Source organism: Vipera ursinii (assembly GCF_947247035.1).
Source record: "Vipera ursinii genome assembly, chromosome: 3".
NCBI classification, from domain to species: domain Eukaryota; kingdom Metazoa; phylum Chordata; class Lepidosauria; order Squamata; family Viperidae; genus Vipera; species Vipera ursinii.
In genome coordinates, this window is record NC_139516.1 from 166,203,382 (window position 1) to 166,226,389 (window position 23,008).

At 39.6% G+C, this 23,008-nt stretch overlaps 1 protein-coding gene and 1 long non-coding RNA gene across 4 annotated transcripts in view; one reads left to right on the plus strand and one right to left on the minus strand.

The window, feature by feature from the left end:
* Nucleotides 1-2,999: 2,999 nt before the first annotated feature.
* On the minus strand, nucleotides 3,000-4,290 carry LOC310638143. Its single transcript, XR_014492048.1, has 3 exons — nucleotides 4,221-4,290; nucleotides 3,510-3,579; nucleotides 3,000-3,010 (listed from the first exon to the last, which is right to left on the minus strand). It is a non-coding gene; the product is annotated as an uncharacterized lncRNA (long non-coding RNA).
* A 1,816-nt stretch (nucleotides 4,291-6,106) lies between these two features.
* Nucleotides 6,107-23,008, plus strand: part of CABLES1 (Cdk5 and Abl enzyme substrate 1) — a 66,885-nt gene continuing 49,983 nt past the window's right edge. For all 3 annotated transcript variants that reach the window (XR_014492046.1, XM_083358938.1, XM_083358939.1), the window contains exon 1: nucleotides 6,107-6,971. Coding sequence is in view for 2 of the 3 variants with exons in the window: in XM_083358938.1 (XP_083215064.1) it covers nucleotides 6,265-6,971 (707 nt within the window). In the remaining variant the exon portion in view is untranslated. The remainder of the gene's footprint in view (nucleotides 6,972-23,008) is intronic.

The window sequence follows — 23,008 nt, forward strand, 5'->3', positions numbered from 1 at the left end:
GTGATCTTGGAGCCCAGGAAAATAAAATCTGTCACTATCTCAATTTCTTCCCCATCTATTTGCCAGGAATTGAGAGGGCCAGATGCCATGATCTTGGTTTTCTTAATGTTTAGTTTCAACCCAAGTTTTGCACTCTCCTTCTTCACCCGCAACAAGAGGCTCTTTAGTTCCTCTTCACTTTCTGCCATTAGAGTGGTATCATCTGCATATCTTAGGTTGTTGATGTTTCTTCCGGCAATCTTAATTCCAACTTTTGATTCATCTAGCCCTGCCTTTCTCATGATGTGCTCTGCATATAAGTTAAATAGGCAAGGCGACAGTATACAGCCTTGCCGGACTCCTTTCCCAATTTTGAACCAATCAGTGGTTCCGTGTCCAGTTCTCACTGTTGCTTCTTGGCCCGCATATAGATTTCTCAAGAGACAAATAAGATGGTCTGGTATGCCCATCTCTATAAGGACTTGCCACAGTTTGTTATGATCCACACAATCAAAGGCTTTAGCATAGTCAATGAAGTTTAGTTTACGTCATGCTAATTGCAGATCAATTCTGCCTGAAGTCTAAGTTAGAATAAAGTAAACAATTTAAAGTGTGAATGTGATAGGCCACAGCCAGTTTCGTAGGATTGTATGGGTGATTTAGCAAACTAGTTAATCAGCTGAATGAGCTTATGAGCTTTCCTCAAGTCCAAATTACAATACAAATAGTTCTTGTTCAGCAGCTATTCAAAGTGATGACATTGCTGAAGAAGGCGACTTAATATCAATCCTTGTATTGTGGAAGTAGTTCATAGGACTGCAGTCATGTGATCTGTTCCTTGGCAACTAGCTTGGAATTATGTTATGGGATCCCATGGACACATGTTCACCATTTCTGACCTTCAGTGCTGGCTTCTGACAAGCAAAATCAATGGGAAGCCAGGAGGTCACAAATGGCAATCACGTCATAAGTACCGCGTTCCCCCGAAAATAAGACCTACTCCAAAAATAAGACCTAGCTTGATTTTGGGGGGTGGGCTAATATAAGTCCTACCCCAAAAATATGCCCTAGTTTTGGGGCGAGGCACATGCCTAAAACTCAAACTAGGGCGAGAGTGAGGGTGGAGCTACCCCACGTGCCCCACACTCGCTTACTGTTGCAGCCAGGCCTCCCATGCCCCGACACTTGCCTTGTCTCACTAGCCCACTTCTTCTGCAGCTGCTCATTGCCGCTCACATGTGTGTGTTACCCCCAGCTTCCATTTCACCATCAGAGGCCTTCAGGAAATCCCTTTGCAGCTGAGAATGGAGCTCCAGATTGACGCATATGGTGCCTCCCGGTCTCCATTTCACCATCAGAGGCCTTCCATCAATCTGGAACTCGGTTCTTGGCTGTAGAGGCCTTTCTGGAAGGCCTCTGATGGCAAAATGGAGGCCAAGGGGCGCCATGTGCATCAATCCAGAGCTCCATTCTTAGCTGCAGAAGCATTTCCTGAAGGCCCCTTCCAGAGAAATGGAGGCTGGGGTGATGCATAACGAGTGGCAGTGAGCTGACACAGAAGTGGGCTGGCTGATCGGGGCTGTTGGTGCCGTCACCGTGAGGTGAGACTGTGGAAAATACATCCCCCGAAAATAAGACCTGGTGCCTCTTTTGGAGGCAAAAATAAACAAATAAATAAGATCGAGTCTTACTTTCCAGGAAACACGGTATGAGCCTGTTGCCAAGTGTTTGAATTTTGAGTACATGATCATGGGATGCTGCAACAGTTATAAGTGTGAAAAATAGTCATAAGTCACTCTTTTCAGTGCCATTGTAACTTCGAACAGTTACAACAGTTGTAAGTCGAGGACTACCCATATAAATGGCTAAAATGGTGCTATACTTAATTTTATGTTTATAATGTGCAATACTTCTAACAACTTGATAATTTCATCTCTTTTGTAAGAGGTAATATGGAGTTTGATGTTAATGTTTAGCTGATGTAGAAGAAAATTGACAATTTTAATAACTGTCTTTTAGGGTAAGCTTTCTATAATTGTTTTCATTTTGTCTAATATAATAGAAAAATCAGTGCTCACAAGAACACAGATTTGAATGTGCTCATATTCAAATGGGTAGTATGTTCCATACAGAGCACTTTTTGTCCAAGGTTTCATCAGTTATTTATGTAAGATTTGGATGATGCAACAGGGAGTGTGCATATGACTGCAGTTCTTGAAAGGCAGCCAGCAACCATGAAGAACAACTTTCTTGCATAAGCTGTCATGAGTACATTTCTAGTTTTGTCATGAAGATTTTTGATATAGTTCATACATGATATGATGATACATTTCATACATAAGATAATAGAAAAACTTTCTAATGATAAGATCTTATATCAGTGGAAGAGCAGCTTGGTTGGTAATTGTCCTGCTTCTAGTTCCAATTAAACACTCACTCAAATACTGCTATGGGAAATAGTAATTTACTGAAGGCCAAAAAATAACAGCAGATAAGGAATGCAAGCCAAAACAGAATCTCTGAATGAAGTTTGATTAGTGGGTTTTCTTTAACAGGAGCACACTGAAGAATAGTCCAAATCCAGTCCAGAGTTCCAAGATCCAGGTCAGAATTTCACGAGCAGAATCCACATGCAAGTATCACACAAATGCTAAAGGTTAGATAGTTGCTTCCAAGGGATCATGGATCAGGGCTGCTTCTTAAATCAGGATGCAGCTAGCTGCCTCTAATCCAGAGATGCATTTTCAGCTTGGCAAGGAACGTCACAGAAATGTGTGCTCCATTTCCCTCTCTGCTTGCTGGTTGTGGGGGCTGGTAGACCTTATGTCATCATAATCATCTAATTTCTCCTGTTTGATTTGTCTCATATGATTGAGTTTGTTTCTCCTGAGGTCAACATTCCACAAGTTCTGTTGGAGCAGCTTCTTCACATTCAGTCATTGTCTGTTTCCTGGGTCACGACAATATAAATCTCTGCTAAATGAGATTTCATTCCATCAGTCTTTAAATCACTGCACTGGTTACCTGTGAGCTAAAGGCAAAATTCAAAGCTTAGGTCTCAAAGACTTAAAATCTCCCATCAACATCACTGATCTTTTGGATTAATTTCATCAGCTTAGGCCCTATACAGAATTCTAACCATGGGGTCAACTCATACCGGTAGTAGTTATTGCCATACTTAATGTGTCCTCCCCCACTCCCAATTTGTGGAATTCTCTTTCTGGATAAGTGCCTCTGATCCCATTTATACCCATACAATAGCTTAAGACATGGTTATTCATCCAGATATATTATAGATAAAATAACCCCAGCTGTTTTTAATGGGTTTTACATTTAAAAAATAATGAAAGTGTTTAAATATTTCTTTATGGATGATTATTGTTAAGCACTTGCCAATGCAAAATTTATAAAGGTAATTCAAAGGCTTCTTTGCAGCTTTGCAACTGAAAAATCTTGTACTAACTATCTAGTACAATTTACTTGATGAAATAATTTTCTCCTACTCATTTTTTGATAGAAAGCTGCCTTACCCTGAAATAGAAGAGCTGTATTTAGATCATTTAATGTTAGCGTCTCTCCACCTTTTATGCAGAAGCTTTTCTGGAGAAACAAGGGATTGAATGTGGTGAACTATGGGATTTTAATGATCAATGCCAGGCATCTAAAGATTTCTTTCTTTTTCAGAGTTAATAGGTTCTATGTATATCTTTTTTCCTAACTAATTTAGTAGTATTCTACTCAGATTGCATATTAAGATTTTAGAAGCAGCTCAGTTATTCACTTCATTATTAACCCAAAGCATTATTTTGAATTTCCTAGACAGATAAGACATGTAAATGAATAAGTTTAAATATGTTAGTTCAACAAGAGATGCATATTATTTTGCTCCTAAGAGCACAGCTATGGAAACATTATTGCTGATTAAAAAGATAATCTTATTTGCCAGAATACAAATATGTATTATTATAATCATGAATATTAAGTATATGCATTTCTATTCAAAAGATATTGTGAAGTGTGGCAAAGCAGCAGCAAAGGCTTAACTGTTAAGTTCACAAATCATTTCAGGTTAGCTGTTATAGCTGCCCAGACTCAGCTAGAAACAGTTATAGCTGTGGACTGTTGTGATGGCAACAGAAACATTTTGGAGAAGTGAGAAACTGATTAACACAAAGCCTGTGGTTATGATGACATGTAGATGTGGAGAATGTATAGTCTTGTTAGTAATAGCTTTATAATACCTTGTTATCTAAGAGTAAAAATCCATGATCAGCAAAATGCAAAATCAGTAATTTCTCATCAACTGAATCAGTTTTACAGTTTTCATTTTATACTGCAGAAATATTTTAAATAAGACTAGAGGTCTTATTTACAAAAACTACATAGTGTTTTGGGTGCATGCTAAATACCAAAACATGTTGACAAGCTTAGCAGAAATTCTCATCCTGTCTTTTCTTCACCCTAGATATCTTGAATATGCAGTAACAGTGATGTACTTTTCCACTGTGCATTTTTGTTTAGAACTCAATCCATTAGCTGGAAGCTATCTACTGGAGGGTGTAGGAGGCAGAAGAGAACCAAGTAGGAATCTCTGATGCACACAATAAGCTACCACACATGTGGCAGTTTGCCTAGAACTGCCAAATCCTCCCTCAGTCTGAAAGAAATTGAAACATGATTAGTGAGGATGCAAGACAAGTGAAATAAATATTTTATATCCTGAGTTGCTTCTTTTATAAAGGAAGGGAATTGATATTACATCACTGCATATTCTCTTAACCATGCAATAATTTGCCATGTACACCAAAGGTCTGTAATTATAAAGGCATCAAGCGATCTATCTATAATCATCTTTCCAAGAGGAATCCACAAGCCCTGCAGGAAAATATAGGAAGCAGTCTTTTATTGAGTCAGATGGCTGGTCTAATTTCCTACCTGCAAAACATGACTTCTTGTTGTGCTAAATCAGAATAACATTTGGAAAACAAAATGGCCAAAGTTGGGTTTTTCTAACAGCATATAGTACATTATACATCTCCTAGATACAACTGAGAGGAAATGCTTGAAAAATAATTTGCTCCTTTTGTATTTCAGAGTTCACTTTTCCTGCTCTTTATAAAATGCAAATACAAGTTGTCTTGTTTTGCTGCCATGCTATTCCACAGCTGCCACGCTGGAAATTTATTTTGAAGTGTTGTGTATTTAGACTAATTTCTTCTACACATTTAATATAAATGGAGGGAAATAAGCTCACAAGCATTCAGAAGTCTTCCACCAAGCAACTTTCCCTACATGGGTCCCCTTCACCTGGATTGGATTTCAGTGTCCATAATTTCCAGGCACTAATTACAATCAGAGTTGAGGTCCAATACAACCGGAGGGCTCACAGAATGACCACAGTATATCTGGAGTCTTTAATGGACATATTTTATTCTGAAGATATCCCCGAAGAACAAGGAAAAGAATTTCGAAACCGAGGGACTTCAGCCAGTCCTAGTTTCATGGTCAAATTGGGAGTGAAATACAAGTTTAGCCGGCTCAGGCAGGAAAAAGTAGAACATGTTATGTTCACAACGTCTTGGAAGGGCACAGTCGTTAAAAACCGACCGACAGCCCGAAGGAGATTCACCAATTTTTAAAGCCCATCAACTTCTAGGAGATGGCCCTATTTATAAGCTCCTCATGACCATGTGCCGTGCAACACAAGCGGAACTCCACCTTCCTCGCTTCCCCTCCCACTAAGCAGATTGGGGAGGAAAAAAAAGTAGAAGAAAAAAAAGTAGAAGAAAAAAGCTTCCTTAAACCTAGTTTCCTCCTCTTCTCTCCCCCCCTCATTTCTCCTTCCTCCTCCCTCTATCCTCTTCCTCCTCCTCCTGGCCGAGCTTTTGTTTTTCTCCCAAGCTATTTCCCACACGTGATTGCCGTGTTTTTACGCCGAGCGCTTGGCGGGCCGAGTGCACCTATAAACGCTAATAACTTTGGCCAAGGAGAGAAGAAAGGCAGGAGCCAGAGGAGGGGAGGAAAGGAAGAGCGGGAGGAGGGGGTGCATAACTCGGGCGCTCTATCCATGCAGGCAGCGGGGGGGGGGGAGGCGGAAGACATGCCATGCAAGCCAAAAGTCCCCTGCTTCGCGCAGCTGGCGCTCCCTCGCCTCGCCTCAGCTTGCTGCTAACCCTCCGCTCGCCGCCGGGGAGGTCGCGCCTGCCGCTCGAAGTCTCATTCTTGCCCGCTCTGAGGGAGGGACGGAGGGTGGGCGGGCGAGCGAGCGAGTGAGTGCCACAGACAATGGCGGCGGCGGCAGCGGCGGCGGCTCCTCCTGCCGCCGCCGCCGCCACCACCACCACCAGCAGCAGCAGCAGCCCCGGTGGTATTAGCGGCGACGGCAGTACATTCCACCAGCAGCTGGAGCCCTGCTTAAGGAAGCCGCCGCCGCGCATGGACCCGCGGCGCAGGCAGGCTGCTCTCTCCTTCCTAACGAATATCTCGCTGGACGGCCGGCCGGTGTTGCAGGGCGAGGAGGGCGGCGGAGAAAGCGACGACGGCGCGGCAGCCGCTGCAAGGACCGCTTCTGCTGCAGCCTGCGGTATCAGCAGCGGCAGTAGCACGCGGACTCGTCGGGGCAACCTGAGCGCTTTCCAGCCGCCCGCCCCGCAACAGTACGGAGCTTATGCCAGCGGTGGCGGCGGCAACGGCAGCAGCAACGTCAAGCTCATGAGTCCCCTGGGAGCGGCTGGCCAGCCGCAGCAGGGCGAAGGCGACGAGCAGGAGGAGGAGGACGAGGACGAAGATGCCTTTGCTAGCGTGCAGGTGTCCATTGCCGCCGCCGCCGCCGCCCTCCCGGGCTCCTCTGGGACCCCCTGTGCGAGGGGTCGCCTCAACTCTTTCACTCAGGGAATCCTGCCCGTCTCCTTCGCCAGAACCGCCCCGCAGAACTATTGCTGCGTCGAGCAAGGCCCGGTGGGCGCCAGCGCTTTTGAGCTGCAGAGGTCCAGGTAAGTGGCATCCAAAAGGGCCCCGAATGGGGGTGGGTATCTTCAAGAGGAAAAAAAAATAAACCCAGAAGGAAACAAACTAGGGTTTAAATCTTACCCTGAAGCTTTTCGGTAATCTCATTTCTGAGATGTGTGTCACTCTGCACGTGCCCACCTCATATTTAAGGTGTTCCTGGGCTGGTAACTGTTACATTAGGACAGGGGTCTTCAAACTTGGCCCTTTTATGACTTGTGGACTTCAACTCCCAGAATTCCTCAGCCAGCATTGCTGGCTGAGGAATTCTGGGAGCTGAAGTCCACAAGTCATAAAAGGGCCAAGTTTGAAGACCCCTGCATTAGGAGCTCAGGAGAAAGCTATAGCCAGTTCTCAATTTTGACCAGTTATGTATGTATTACTGCAATTTATGTGCCACTTAATTCCAAAAAGGCTTTGAACAGCTGTCATGAGAAATGTCAGGGTTTGAGGCATCTCCAAAGTGTTTCCACTTACTCCAACATGTAGGTAGAGGAGTCAGTTTTAACAGGGTGATGAGAAGAAAATATTTTCTTCATGTTCCAAGAATCTTCTGTACTTTGTGGCTCTAATATTTAGCAAAAAGGGGTTTGAGTTGAACTTCAATGAAAAAAAAGGGATCATGTGCAAATATCATATAAGAGGAATTAGTTGTTATGCATTGATACTGTTGTAATTTGATTTTTCCACCAGTACATATCTGTAAGTTGAATTAGAAGTCTAAACTGTGTCCTGGTTCACAGGTGACTTGTTGCACCTGTCTGGGCTCAGAAGCTAAAATGAATAGGGCTTGGTTAGTAGGTGGATAAGAGACTTAGGAAATCTCAAAGCTAAAAGAGAGGCTAAGGAGTTAAAACACATTAGAAGAATGCAGTGGCAACCTCCTTTGTATTGTAACTAAGAGGATTGCTAGAGCATGGCATGACTTTGCCAGGAGTTGAGTTCCACATGAAGGAATCTGCCTTTTATCTACTATGCACCCATTCCTCTTTAAATAAATTTATTTAGTACAGAATTCTGAAGGGGAGAAGATATTTTAGGCCTGATAAGCTCAAGAATACAAGTATAAAATGCCTCTTAATATTGTTTTCTCTAAGTGTAGAAATGGTTGCAATGTACATCATCCTATTTTGTAAACCCTCTAAAGTACTAGACAATTTTATTTTCTGTACAAAATTTAGCATAACTGCAGGCAGCATATAAATATTAATTTGTAGGCTTCCATGTTAAATTTAGAACTAATCTTGTCCACTATATTACATGAATGGACTTTTGGTTGCACAGTTTTGGTTACTCTCATGCTGTGTGCAGAGTTCCTCCAGAGTAGGCTTGAGAAAGATTGGAGATGGAAGATGCCAATATTTTCTACTTTGACAGATGGGCCAATAACAAATCCCTGAAGTTGCACAATATTGTGACTCAGTCTGACAGCAACAAGACTGCTTCATATATCTCAAAAGACTTGTCCCATCTTCCTAGAGCAAATGTTGACTTATTTTAAGAGTTTCATCTTAAAACATTTAGAGCCCTGAAAGGTAATTTACAATGTGACAAAATACTCTAGTGCAGCTTTGGTAGAGTTTGAATAAATGTATTTGATTTTCCTGTAAAGTAAAATGAGTATGATGAGTTTCATTATTGATTTGAAGACAACTAACCAAATCTTGGCACTAATCTTGAAATCAGGACTTGTATCATTTTCTTATTGTGAAGTTTGGGACAATAATTTCTAAACCTGCCTTTTATTTTATTTATTTATTTATTTTATTTAATTTGTATACCGCCCTTCTCCCAAAGGACTCAGGGCGGTGAACAGGGCAATAAATACTAAAATACTGAAATACAAAAATTAAGAAGAGATTAAACCATAATGCCCAAATACAACCAATAAATACAACCAACTTTTAGGTTAATAGAGGAGTCAATTTTTGCCAATTTCAACCTCTGAAATACCACTCACTATAGATAATCCTTGATATATGACCACAATTGAGGCCAAAACTTCTGTTGCTAAGCAAGGCAGTTGTTAAATGAGTTGTACCCCATTTTAAAGGGATGTGGCTCAGTGGGTTAGGACGCTGAGCTTGTCGATCAGAAGATTGGCAGTTTAGCGGGTCGAATCCCGAGTGCCGCGTAGCAGAGTGAGCGCCTGTTACTCATCCCAGCTTCTGCCAACCTAGCAGTTCGAAAGTACGTAAAAATGCAAGTAGAAAAATAGGGACCACTACGGTGGGAAGGTAACAGCGTTCCGTGTGCCTTTGGCGTATAGTCATGCCGGCCACATGACCACGGAGATGTCCTCGGACAAACGCTGGCTTTGAAATGGAGATGAGCACCGGCCCCTAGAGTTGGAAACGACTAGCACGCATGTGTGGGGGAACCTTTACCTTTACCCCATTTTACAGCCTTTTTGTCACAGTTGTTTAGTGAATCATTACAGTTAAGTGAATCATAGAGTCGTTAAGGAAATCTGGGTTTCTCCCATTGACTTGTTGGAAGCTGGCTGGGAAGGTTACAAATGGTGATCACATGACCCTGGAACAGTGCAAGTGTCATAAATACATGCCAGTTTCCAAGCACCTGAATTTTTGATCAAGCAAGCATCCATGGGGATGCTGCAACAATCATAAGTGAAAATTAGTCATCAGTCATTTTTTCAGTGCTGTCGTAACTTCAAATGGTCACTAAATGATGTTTGTAAGTTGTAACCGTTTAGAAAAGCACTTAGATGTTTTTAATGCTGAAACTACATACAGTAATGAAACCATCAATTAAAATGTAAAGCTATTTCTGCACCTTGATCAGATTCTCCTTTTCTATTCTGTTCCAGTTGTTAAGTTTGGTGACAAATAGAACTATAAGGGAAGAAGCTAGGCTGCTCAACTCTTACTATGGACATAAAGAAGTAGCTTGGAAATTTTCATTTATTCTTCTCTCTCCTTTTCTCTTCGGATGCTACTTGTAAACTGTCATAATGGTTTAGTCCAGGGGTAGGCAACCTCGGCTCTTTTATGACTCATGGACTTCAACTCCCAGAATTCCTCAGTCAGCTGACTGAGGAATTCTGGGAGCTGAAGTCCATGAGTCATAAAAGAGCCGAGGTTGCCTACCCCTGGTTTAGCCCATTATATGGGGGATCTATAATTTTCATTTTTAATAGCATCATAATTTCAAGAAATCATAGTGAAATTAATGAGAAGCAAATCTCCGTTACCTTTCTGAAGTTAAAACTGGTAGACTGCCAATTAAAATAGCACTCATATTTAATCTTTTGTATGTTTTTCTGTTGAGTGTTGATCTTAGTATCTGAAATCTTAATCCCTTCATTTATTCTCTGCTGTTATCATATGTTATTTATGACCTGATGCATTACCCCATCACTTGCATTCTGTTGTTTTTCAGTATTGATCTTGATTTAATGAGAAGCTGCTACAGCCTATTTGTTTAAAGCAGTGTTTCTCAACCATGATGACTGGGGAATTCTGGGAGTTGAAGTTCACATATCTTAAAAGCTGCCAAGGCTGAGAAGCACTGGTTTAAAGAGTAAACATTTTATTTATCTTGGAAGTTAGGAGGGTTGGCCCTGATTGGCTTGGATTAAGGACCATTTGGGAATTCCTAGTCTGTTGGCTGGATGAGGGAATCAAGAAAAATGCTTTGGAAGAAGACTGAATAGACTTGGTAGCAGAAATGGAACAATGTGAAGAAACTTACACAAATGCCATATCCAAGAGCTGAATTTAATTCAAAGCTTCTTTATCTTACCTATTTTAAAACATTAAAGAAAGTCTTCAGTGATTGGTGAATAAATAAGAGCAACAATCTGTAAATTTCCCCCCAAGTGCTTTAAACTTGATTGATCTTAACAAAAATAATTGGCAGAAGACAAGCACTTGGTTGCTACAGTTGAAATCTCAGATTTATATTTGCCCCAGGATATTAAGTAATCTGATTGATCTGGTTAGGATTTAAAAAATGCATGTCAGAAACAAGATAGATGTTTATAAAGGTAAATATGTATTTATTTGCTACAATGTCAGATTGCTTGGATAAGGATTTATATATTTATATTACCGTAGGTTTCTCTCCTTTTTATTGTTCGTGTGTTAATGTCTGGTGGCTGCACAGACAAGTGACTGCAGTTTTCTTGGCAAGGGTTTTAAGAATTGGTTTGCCATTGCCTATATCCTTGGGCTGCAAGACACTGACTGGCCCAAGGTTACCTAGTTGACTTTATGCCTAAGGCAGGGATGGTCCCCTGGTTTCTAGGCTGATGTCTTAACCGCTTCACCAAACTGGCTCTCTTTGTCCCACAGAGAAACATAATTTATTGATGAGAAAATATAGCCATGTAAATATTTCTACTTCTAAAGAAAAGAAAAAAAATGTGACCAGATTCTAGGAGAAAGGTAGTTTTTATTATAAAATGAGCAGTGGTAGGCTGTAGGCTATACCAGGGGTCCCCAACCCCCGGTCTATGGACCAGTACTGGGCTGTGGCATTCCGCACAAACAAGCAAAGCCCCATCTGCGAGATGTAGGCAGCACACAAAACCATGCACCCTCTGATCTGCGGAAAAACCTCTCTCCAGGAAACTGGTCCCTGGTGCCCAAAAATTGGGGACTTCTGGGCTACACAACATGAGAAAAGTTTAATGAATGTATTCGTTAATGTGAAATAACCGATATCACAATAGTCTTCATCTTTTTTCAAGAATATAGCATTTACAACAAAACCCCTGTGAGATGAAAGAGAAAGCATGTAATAGCCTTCATCCACCAAATCATGTTAATAGTAGCACAGAAGTTTAATTTCCCTAGTTCAAATTTAACATTTGTTTGTGATATCCTACTCCTTCCATATTACCAATTCTACCTTGTTTTTGTTTTTGTTTACCCTTTTGGTGCGTAAAGGCTTTAATTATCTCTTTTTAAAACAAAATAGAGCTAAGTTCATGCTCATAGCAAATTAAAATAAAATTGAATAATTTTTGCTTCATTGTGTTTTGGAACTGAGCCATTGTTTTGAAAATCAAGGTGCATGCTAATCCATAATATGGTTTATTTGTTGGGTATAGCATGTTCCGTCAAAATAACAATTACATTTTCTTAATTTGGATTTAGCATGTTGTGTAAACACAGCTGATAAGTCCTTCCAGATTTATTTCGTCTATAATAATGCCCCGGCAGTCATTTGGCATTTAGTTTAAAGCCTTGAAAATGAATTTATTTATTAAAAGATTTATATTCTCTCCTTGTGTAAAATAATTCTCAGGGTTTACCAGAGAGCCCCACCATTATACGATGGATGCAACTCACTGTTATGTGCCATATTTTCTCTGCTTCAAATATTTAATTTGAGCCTAATTTAAGAAAGTTGTTATCTTATGCAGAGTGATATTATGTGACAAGCCAATGTATACTTTACCACTAGTTGTTTGCCAGAGGTAAAACATTTCTACTGATGGGAAATTATGATCCAAAATATGTGGAAGGCACCAGATGAGAGGAAAGGAATCATGGTGACATCTCACTAAAGCTCATCCATCATTGCCAGCTTTGCAGAAATCTCAGGAGATATGTCTTTTGAATGTTTAATTGGTTGAATCCTAGTTCTAGTGATTTTTCATTTTTAATAGTATTAAGATTCTAATTAATTTTATGGAAATATAGCATATAAATAAGCAATTCTTGCCCTTTTGAACTACATGACCAACTGAATTAGATATGTCAGATCTTTTCCCCTCTATAAAATATACTACTTCAGTTAAATGTTAAATAGTATTCAAATTATTAATCTGTTCACAGACAGAATATAAAACTCATATATAAATGAGATGTTCTCCATCTCAGTTCTCCTGTGAATTGTCCATATAGCTATGAAAATAGCATTACATATTTTTCAATAAATGCCAAATCATATTTTAGAATTATTATTTTTCTTTGCTAATCTAGTCATTCTAAGGGACAATTTGTGAATTTCATGTGAACAGATCTGTCATCTCAATCCATCATTGAATGGCAAAGAGTCAACATTGATTTGTAGGAGTCACAATTGACCTTGTTGGTGGGGTCCACAATTTTGCATTTCACTGCTATTTTGGTTTGCAGTGTTGGCATGAGGCACTGGAGAATATTTCTTCTAAAACTGCATTAAGAAAATCTATGTAAATAAGAATCAACACCGATGTGATGACACATAATCGGATCAAAATATCATGTGTGATAGCTGCAAGGAAAAAATCCTTGAAAAATAAAGCAGAAATGGAAGACACTGAAAGTGTTTGGGTAGCTATCTGACTGACTGAAACTCTCACTGCATGATTTTGTTGCAAATTCTGCTTTAAAATTGAGCAATATAATTATAAAAAAAAACAAAATTACTTTCATAGGAGTCTGCAACTTAGTATTAAGTCATTGCCGTTATATTCATGTTATATTCATTTTTCTGACAGGATTTGTTTTATATCAAAAAATGTAGTGTTTTATGTATTCAAAAATTATCTGCTAAATACTAATTGCAGTGACACAAAATGCTACAATTTGGCTTGCATAATCTGGAGGATGCTCCTTTTTTTAGTGTTTTGATACGCATCATTTTAGTTGTTCTTTTCAAAGTAAAGAAACTGAAATGAGCCTTAAGAATAAGAAACTGAAATGCAGTATGTACAGAAGCTATCTTCTCTCCATTTAATTTTTATTTATTTTCCACACATTGTGATGTAATTGTGTATTGCTTTATGTACGTGCTACCTCCTTTTGGTAGAAATATAATTTGAATTTACTGTGATATAAATTCTGTATAAATATGGTTAGAATTCAGCTTCAAGGCATTTTTCCAAAGTGAAAAAAATGATACAAATTAATTATTACTTACAGGAATCTCTCACATTTCTGATTACATATAGAAGAGATTAACTAAATAAATATACAGCAGCTTCTCCTCCTGGAAAAAGTCTTCTGACAGAACCAGTTATGCCGGTCGAAAGCAGAATTGATGTATTTGTTTATTTTGGCTACTGCATGTTCTCATGTGATACACTTTGAAATTATGGAATAGTTTATAAATTATAGATTGTATAATTATACACACACACACACACACACACTCTTATAGATTAGGAACTACTGTTGACTTGAGTGTCTTTTATTTTCATTTGTTCAACTAAGTTTATACACACGCGCACACACACATTTATATTTATATTTTTATTTATTTTTCAGGGCACAATTCCCTAAAACTAAATGATGTAGCCTAATGTATTATTTGGTAACTTGATGTAGTTATTTTTGCACTGTGAACTTTCTTACTATTTTAGTTTACAGTTTCATCCCAATATCAGTCACAATTTAAAGTTAGTTTTATTTACTTTTTCAACTGTATGATATTATTATATAAACCAGGACCTGGTTTAAGAAAAGCTCAGTGAAAATTCTTCTCATTGATTTGAGTAACCAATTAGAATATGTAGCTTACATTGCATAATCAAAATTCTCAGGCCGGGGAAGAGCAAGATCTTATCAATGATGCTGTACTTTGAAGGCACTTAAAAGTAAATACAACTTTGTCTCTGATTGTTAATGTGATATCAGAAACTAGTAGTCTCGTTTTTTATTTGCTGCTTTTGCCATGTTGATCAGATTTGCTCACCCGGCAAACTTGTGGATCACTAATTGCAGATATTGCATAAGGCACCATGTTAGAAGAGACCTCTGATGTATGAGAGAGATTGGAGAATCTTCTTGTTCTTGGTGGGGTCCACAATTTTGCATTTCACTGCTACTTTGGTTTGCAGTGTTGGCACGAGACATTGGAGAATATCTCTTCTAAAATTGCATTAAGAAAATCTATGTAGTCATTAAGAATGAACACCAAGGTGATGGCACATAATCAGATCAAAATATGGGTGATAGCAGCTGCTTATTTGTTAGTAAAGAAAAAATCCTTGAAAAATAAGATAGGGAAAAATGGAAGACACTGAAAGCACTTGGGTACTAGCTATCTGACTGACTGAAACTCATTGCACGATTTTGTTGCAAATTCTGCTTTAAAATTGATCAATAAAATTGATCAATAAACATACTCATTGAACTATTTGTATTTTGTTATGCAGATATTAGTGAATATGTTATGCATATGCTTAAAAATTTCTTAATCTTGAGAATTATTTATGGACTTCAACTCCCTGAATATAGGCTTGTGTGTGTGTGCTGACTCACTGAGCTGAACTAATGTCTTTCATCAAGCAGTTTCATTAAAGCATATTTACCTGCAGTTATACAGAATTTATGTACTCCTTTCACATTTACATATGGCAAAAGTTCACACCTGAATGAGTAAATCTTTTGTTTAAACTAGTGTTACTCAGTCATATATATATATATATATATATATATATATATATATATATATATATATATATATATATATATATATATATATATATAAAATATATATATATATATACACACACACACACACACACACGCACACATTGTGTGTGTGAGAGAGCCTTAAGAATAAGAAGTAGTAGCGGCCTGCACACCTAACAGTGCGCAAATCATATAACAAAATCAAAAATAGTGGTGGTACATTCAGGGCAAGTGCATCTGAGATTCCTTTCATCTCAGCATGTCTAGCTTAGTTCAATGCAACACTTGTTTTGCAGCTGTCTTTCGCAGCACTCTTTTCAAACTGGGAAACTGTCCTATCTGTACACAAATCACTAGTCTACAAAGTCAGATTACTCACCTGTAATCTGTGCTGTTCAGGCAGAAATCATGTGTTCAGCCCTCCTACTCTACCGAGCCTCCAGAGCAGACATGTCAAACACAAGGCCCGGGGGCCGGATCCGGCCCGCAAAGTGGTTTCATGTGGCTCGCAAAGCCATATTGGAAACAGTGAGGGAACGGCCCCCACTGCCTTGGCCCTGGCCCAGAGACCCTCCTTCTGCCAGAGACCCTCAGATCTGTCCCACTCCTGCCCAGGCCCCCATAGGCACCCTTGATGCGAACGATGTAGAGCTGGCCATGCCCAACCAGTAGACCATACGCACTCTAGCCACGCCCACCCAGTAGGCCACGCCCACCCTGGCCATACCCACCCGGCCCCCTGAGGGCAACCACAACGCTGATGCGGCCCTCAATGAAATTGAGTTTGACACCCCTGCTCCAGAGCCTCCACGCTAAACTGAAAGAAAAACTAACCAGTGGAACAACCTGCCTCCAGAAGTGGTGAATGCTCCAACACTGGAAGTTTTTAAGAAGCATATGCATAACATATTCACTAATATCTGCATAACAAAATACAAATAGTTCAATGAGTATGTTTATTGATCAATTTTATTGATCAATTTTAAAGCAGAATTTGCAACAAAATCGTGCAATGAGTTTCAGTCAGTCAGATAGCTAGTACCCAAGTGCTTTCAGTGTCTTCCATTTTTCCCTATCTTATTTTTCAAGGATTTTTTCTTTACTAACAAATAAGCAGCTGCTATCACCCATATTTTGATCTAATTATGTGCCATCACCTTGGTGTTCATTCTTAATGACTACACAGATTTTCTTAATGCAATTTTAGAAGAGATATTCTCCAATGTCTCGTGCCAACACTGCAAACCAAAGTAGCAGTGAAATGCAAAATTGTGGACCCCAGCCATTTGTCTGAAATGGTATAGGGTTTCCTGCCTGAGCAGGGGGGTTGGACTAGATGACCTCCAAGGTCCCTTCCAACTCTATTATTACTATTATTAAGGTAAAGGTAAAGGTTCCCCCACACATGCGTGCTAGTCGTTTCCGACTCTAGGGGCCGGTGCTCATCTCCGTTTCATAGCCGAAGAGCCAGCGCTTGTCTGAGGACGTCTCCGTGGTCATGTGGCCGGCATGACTAGACGCCAAAGGCGCACGGAACGCTGTTACCTTCCCACCGTAGTGGTCCCTATTTTTCTACTTGCATTTTTACGTGCTTTCGAACTGCTAGGTGGGCAGAAGCTGGGACGAGTAACAGGCGCTCACTCTGTTACGCGGCACTCGGGATTCGACCCGCCAAACTGCCGACCTTCCAATCGACAAGTTCAGCGTCCTAACCCACTGAGCCACCGCGTCCCTTTTATTATTATTATTATTATTATTATTATTATTATTATTATTATTATTATTATATAAAATGCTACATTTTTTATTTTCAATTGAAAGAACAGCCACTTGGTGTTAGATCTATGCCATCTATTATGAATGAAGCAATATAGTCACTTTCTGCATTACAGTATGCATAACTTGTTTTCACAAGGCTTCCTGAAACTGCTATAAAAATATAATCAGAATTCCTTTAATTTATGTTAACAGTTTATATAGTAAATTAAATTTAATGGGGATATCATTTGTGTGATTTGGGTAGGGATTTGCTTTTTCCTGCCCTCCCCCCTAATATTTTGTAAAATTGTTAAATGTTAGAATGCTAATAAAGGTTTAAAGGTCCCCCTGTCCAATTGTGACCGACTCAAGGTGGTGGTGTTCATCTCCAGTTCTTAGCTGCGTTTTGTGAGAGATGCTTCTATCATGTGGCCAGCAAGAAAGTATGGAATGTAGTAACCTTTCCATTGAAGCCATACCTAATTATCTACTTGTATTTGAATACTTTCAAATTGCTAGGTTGGCAGGAGCTGGGGCGAGGAACGGGAGTTGATTCTAATACATGAATTGATATCAGATCTGGTGGGCAGAAATGGTGGTGGATGGTAATTTGTAGTCATAGGAGGAAAGATTTCCAATTGCTTGGCAGTAACAATAATAAAATCACACACAGCCTGGTTCTAGGTAAACATTTAGAGTAAATAGAAGTAGAATTTTGAGAAGTCTGTTTGTTGTTCCCTCCTGAGAAGTGCTCCATTCTGTTCCAAGAACATGGTGAAGAAAGGAGTACATTGGAAGGTTTACTTTCTCAGTGATTGCTTGGTCAGATGGGCAAATTGTTGTGTGTCTTAGCCCAGACATGTCAAACACAAGGCCCAGGGGCCGGATCCGGCCCGCGAAGTGGTTTCATGTGGCCCGCGAAGCCATCCTGGAAACAGTGAGGGAACGGCCCCCACTGCCTTGGCCCTGGCCCAGAGACCCTCCTCCTGCCAGAGACCGTCAGATCTGTCCCACTCCTGCCCAGGCCCCCATAGGCACCCTTGATGCCAACGAAGTAGAGTTGGCCATGCCCACCCAGTAGGCCATACGCACTCTAGACACGCCCACCCAGTAGGCCACACCCACCCAGGCCATACCCACCCGGCCCCCTGAGGGCAACCACAATGCTGATGCGGCCCTCAATGAAATTGAGTTTGACACCCCTGTCTTAGCCCTTTGAAGAAGGCAGGGTCAAGAAACAGGCATAGTAGGAACTTCAGGAAAATTCTTTATTATTATGAGGTAAATTAAGAGAATCTTGAAAGACTGTCAGGATTACTTTCTGCCCCATCTTACACCAAATGAAACCAGGGCACGGTTATTTTCAATTTCTTTTTCATGCTTTCTTAGGACTAAGCATTCAGAAAGTTCCTCTTAGCAATTCATTGGTTCCTTCCTCATTCCCAAGGCCAAGTCTACTTTCATTCATGCACACCCACCTTCAGAATCATCCCCCCTCCCACATGCAAAGACCAGTTAAGGAAATGGACACAGAATCCCTTCTCCCTTTCTCCTGCAGGGCAATAGGAAAGAGGAAGGAATAATGGGTATGTTCTCCACCTTGAGCTATTTAGAAAAATTATTAAGGGTGGAATATAAATAAATAATAAATAAAATGACAGAAAAAGCTGGAGAGATATGGAAGGTATACCCTCCTCTCCTGTTATTCAGCAACCATCACTGGAGGCTCTACTGTAACATGAAGCAAAGAGTCTTCTTCATCCTGGGAGTCATTGTCTATTGATAGCAGCAGCAGTTCATGGGGACAAGGTATATGTGGGAAATTCAGATGGAATTGTTGGACACATATGACCTCTATCCAGTGAATTGTAGATGTCCCCTCTTATGTGTAGAATCCAGAATTCGTTCCATCTAGTACTTCTCTTATCCAACCACCAAAGCCAGAGTGGGGGATGGGGAGGGAAGAACAGGTGCAGAATGCAAGGGATATGGCTGTTTCTCTTGAACAAAAAGTAACTGGTAAAATATCAGATGAATCATCACTGAAGCAGAGAATTTCAGACATAAGGCCTGTGGATTAATTTGATGGATAACAGGGAAAGTGTGAATAACTTTGGAATTTTGAATTCAGCTTCTTAGAACAGGTTGGTCAGTTGACTAAATTCTTTTTTAAAAAAATATATTTTATTGGTTTTTTGCAATAACAATCTTTAGTGCTTAGTAAGCAGCGTGTTGTCTGGGTTCATATATTTGAAAAAAACAATTTCTATAATTCCATAATCAATATATTAATAGTATGTTTCCTTGATCATCCCTTCTTCCAATGGTATTCTCCTTTGTCAACATTAGATAAATATAATACTATTTTCAATATATACAAGGTTGTATATAAACATTTTTTTGTGTTTGTACAGATAATGACATCCATATATAACATCTTTTTTAATTAAATTATGTTTCAATTGTATTTGTAAAAGTCATCTTTTAGGTCACTATGTGTCATGTTTTCAAAATTCTTATTTAAACTTAATTTCCCCTCAGTATTCAAACCATTCTTATCAATCATAGTTTGCTCAAAATTAATTGCCTAAATATCCAAACTTTTCATTTACATATCCCATCCCAATATTTTCATATTTCATGTATTATAAAGATACCATACTACTTATATGTCCTATAACATCCACATATAACAACTTTTCTGAACGGCTTGTATTTCAACTATATTTGTAAAAGTCATCTTGTTGAGTCACTAGATGTCCTGTTTTCAAAAATCTTATTTAAGCTTACTTTCCCCTCAGTATTCAAATCATTCTTCTCAGTCATAATTCTCTCAAATTTAATTACCTTTAAATGTCTAAATTTACATACATCATCCCAGTATTTTAACATTTTATATGTTATAAAAATACTATACTACTTATATCTCTTACTGTAGGGCCCCTTTATATCCAAAATTATCTATTCTTTTAGTCATATTCAAACAAATATTTAATCATGTAGTACTCCATCTGATAAGTCGAATCAGATCTCTTAAGTCTAACTTTAGTCTTCTTCATTTGCCATATAGCTTTCCAAGTTAGTATATTCCGCTTGCGAGGAAGTTCCTGTACTTTTGTGGGTGTTGTTGGGAAAGTGAAGGATAGGTTGAGTAGGATGTACGCTTTTTGCCTCCCAGTCTTTGATGATTTTCCTGGCAGCTCTATAATCCATTTTTGTTAAATCTTCTTTCTTATCTTCGAATTTGTTTTGAAGTCCTGTCGGATAAAATATCTTTTCCATTTTCATTGTTGTAGTAAAATCTTGTAGATTTTTTTCTGTTTGTGTTAAGTTATAGTTCTCTTCATTTGTAGCTTCCCTGTTTAAGTCACTTTCTTCTACTTTGTGTTTTGTTATCTGATTTGTTTGTTCACTCTTTATCACTGTTTTCTGAGAACATTTTAATTGTAAGTTTAGATTGAAGATGTGCTCATTTATGTCATCAAAAGAGCCTTGGTGGAGCAGTGGGCTAATGCCTCCTTAAGTAACACCAGCTGCCTGCAATTAGTGCCTCAAGGTTGACTCAGCCTTCCATCCTTCCAAGGTAGGTAAAATAAGGACCCAGATTGTTGGGGGCAATAAGCTGACTTTGTAAAAATGCCGCTTGGGCCCCCCGAAAGCCCTAATAAGCAGGCATATACATAGAATGAAGGCTATTGCTAAGCACATTGATTTGTGCTTCTTAGATTGTAAGCCGCCCTGAGTCTTTGGAGAAGGGCGGGATATAAATGGGATTAAAAAAAATTGTTTTTGATCATATCGTGTTTTGAAATTATTGTCTTTGAATCTGTTGTAGCATTGTGTACTGTTCCTCCTGAAAAGTACTTGTCTCGTTTTGGAGTATTACTCCTGCAGATCTCTGATGTTCCAGGCTAGATCTTTCAGATGGGAATATTTGGCATGGTTTCCTGTCCCTTTTAGATAAATATGCAATATCCATTTTGTCTCTCCCCCCGTCAAATAATCTTTCGCCAATATCACAGTCTCTGTAGTTAGCTTTATCGAACCAGCCAATCTCAAAATCAAAACCACCAAATCTTATATAGTTCTTATCTTTATATATAGATTTTGTAATACAATGCATTTTCAGTTGTCAAGGTATCAGTGAAAGCAGTATTTTATAACAATTCTATTCAGGGGTCAGTTATTAACCAGTCAGAGTTGCAATCCAGAGTGTTTAGCCATCTTGAAGCCTTCTCTAGTAAGTTCCCCCTAGAAGATTAGCCAAGAGAGTTGACTAAATTCTTGAGTGTGAAGAACTCCCTTCCCCTGAGGAAAAAATTTTGAGGGAGAAGATACCTGGAAGCTTCTGTGCTTTTGAATCTTTCATGGGAGCGGTGGCTAGCTCTGGGGAAAGAAAGTCAAGGAAACATTAAGTCCGAACCCAATGTCTGTGGTAATCTCTTCTGGGTGTAGGATGAAATCTAATTGACCAGATTTCTAGGCACAGGCAGTAACTAGATATAGTGAGATTAAGATTCAAGTTTATGTTGTCTCAAAATCATGCCTCACATGTTTTCTACAAATCAGATTTTCTCTGGCACCTAATTGCTATCTTAGATGGAGCTATCCATTTTTCCTTTCTCTTTTGAAGCTTAATCTTTTTTTTTTAAGTGTAACACCATTGGGTATTTTCTTGCCACTGTTTTTGTAAATAAATGTTATAACACAATTTCAAAAAGATGTTTTTTAAAAAGACGACAACCATTTGTCTGAAATGGTTTAAGGTTTCCTGCTTGAGCGGGGGGTTGGACTAGAACAGGGCTTTTCAACCTTTTCACCCATTGTACCACTTTTAGGATATGGCAACATCCGAGTACCACGTCGCCTAGCAAGGTGTCAAAAACTTGATGACCCCCCAAAAAATAAAAAAGGAAAAAAGTGATGAAGTACAGGTAGTCCTTCACTTACAACAGTTCGCTTAGTGACTGTTTGAAGTTACAATGGCACTGAAAAAAGTGCCCCCCAAGCCACAGCTGAGCAAGACACCTGCCTGCACGCCCGGCGGTGCTCTTCCTCCTGTCTGAGGTTTTCATTGTTGTGAGCATTTTTGTTGAGGATTGGCAGTGGGGGTGGGGTGGGGTGGTGTTTTATTCCCCCCGTCTGCTGGATGGTTGCAGCAGGTTTTGGTCACTTCACATGCACCCTGGGACACTGTGACAGTCATAAATATGAATCCGTTGCCAAGCATCTGAATGTAAATCACAAGACCCTGGAGATGCTGCAACATTCCAGCTGATCGCTGCTTCTTCTGGGCTCAGCAGAAGCACCAGGATCAGTGCCGAGCTCCAGCAGGAGCCTGGCACTGATCCTGGCGCTTCCACTGAGCCCTGACAGCCCTGCAGCTCCAGCCATCTCTCACTCAGGTTTGTGCGGTGCTGCCACCGGTGTAGCTCATTCCCCTCCCCTGGTACCACTTTTCTAGGATGGTCGCATACCACCTGCCGAGTACCAATGTACCACAGGTGGTACTCGTACCACTGGTTGAAAAGCCCTGGACTAGAAGACTTCCAAGTTCCCTTCCCAGTTAGTTTCTTGGGAAGTTATAATCTTAAAAGAAGCCTTTGCAGATTGACTGTTAGTTATTAAGGTTAATATACTCAATAAATGTCTATGTGTGTATGTATGTATTATACATGCATATACATACATATTTATATGTGTATATATACACACATACACACCTATAACACTAGTTAAAAAAAAATATCAGGAAATATTAGCAAAGAGAATAATGGTTGCAACATCTCAGAGCGACTGGGTGGAATAGATTCAGTTGGAACAAAACAGACAAGAGTAACCTCTTTTCCATATTGATGGGTGTTGGCATCAAAATGTCAAATGCAAATAAAGAA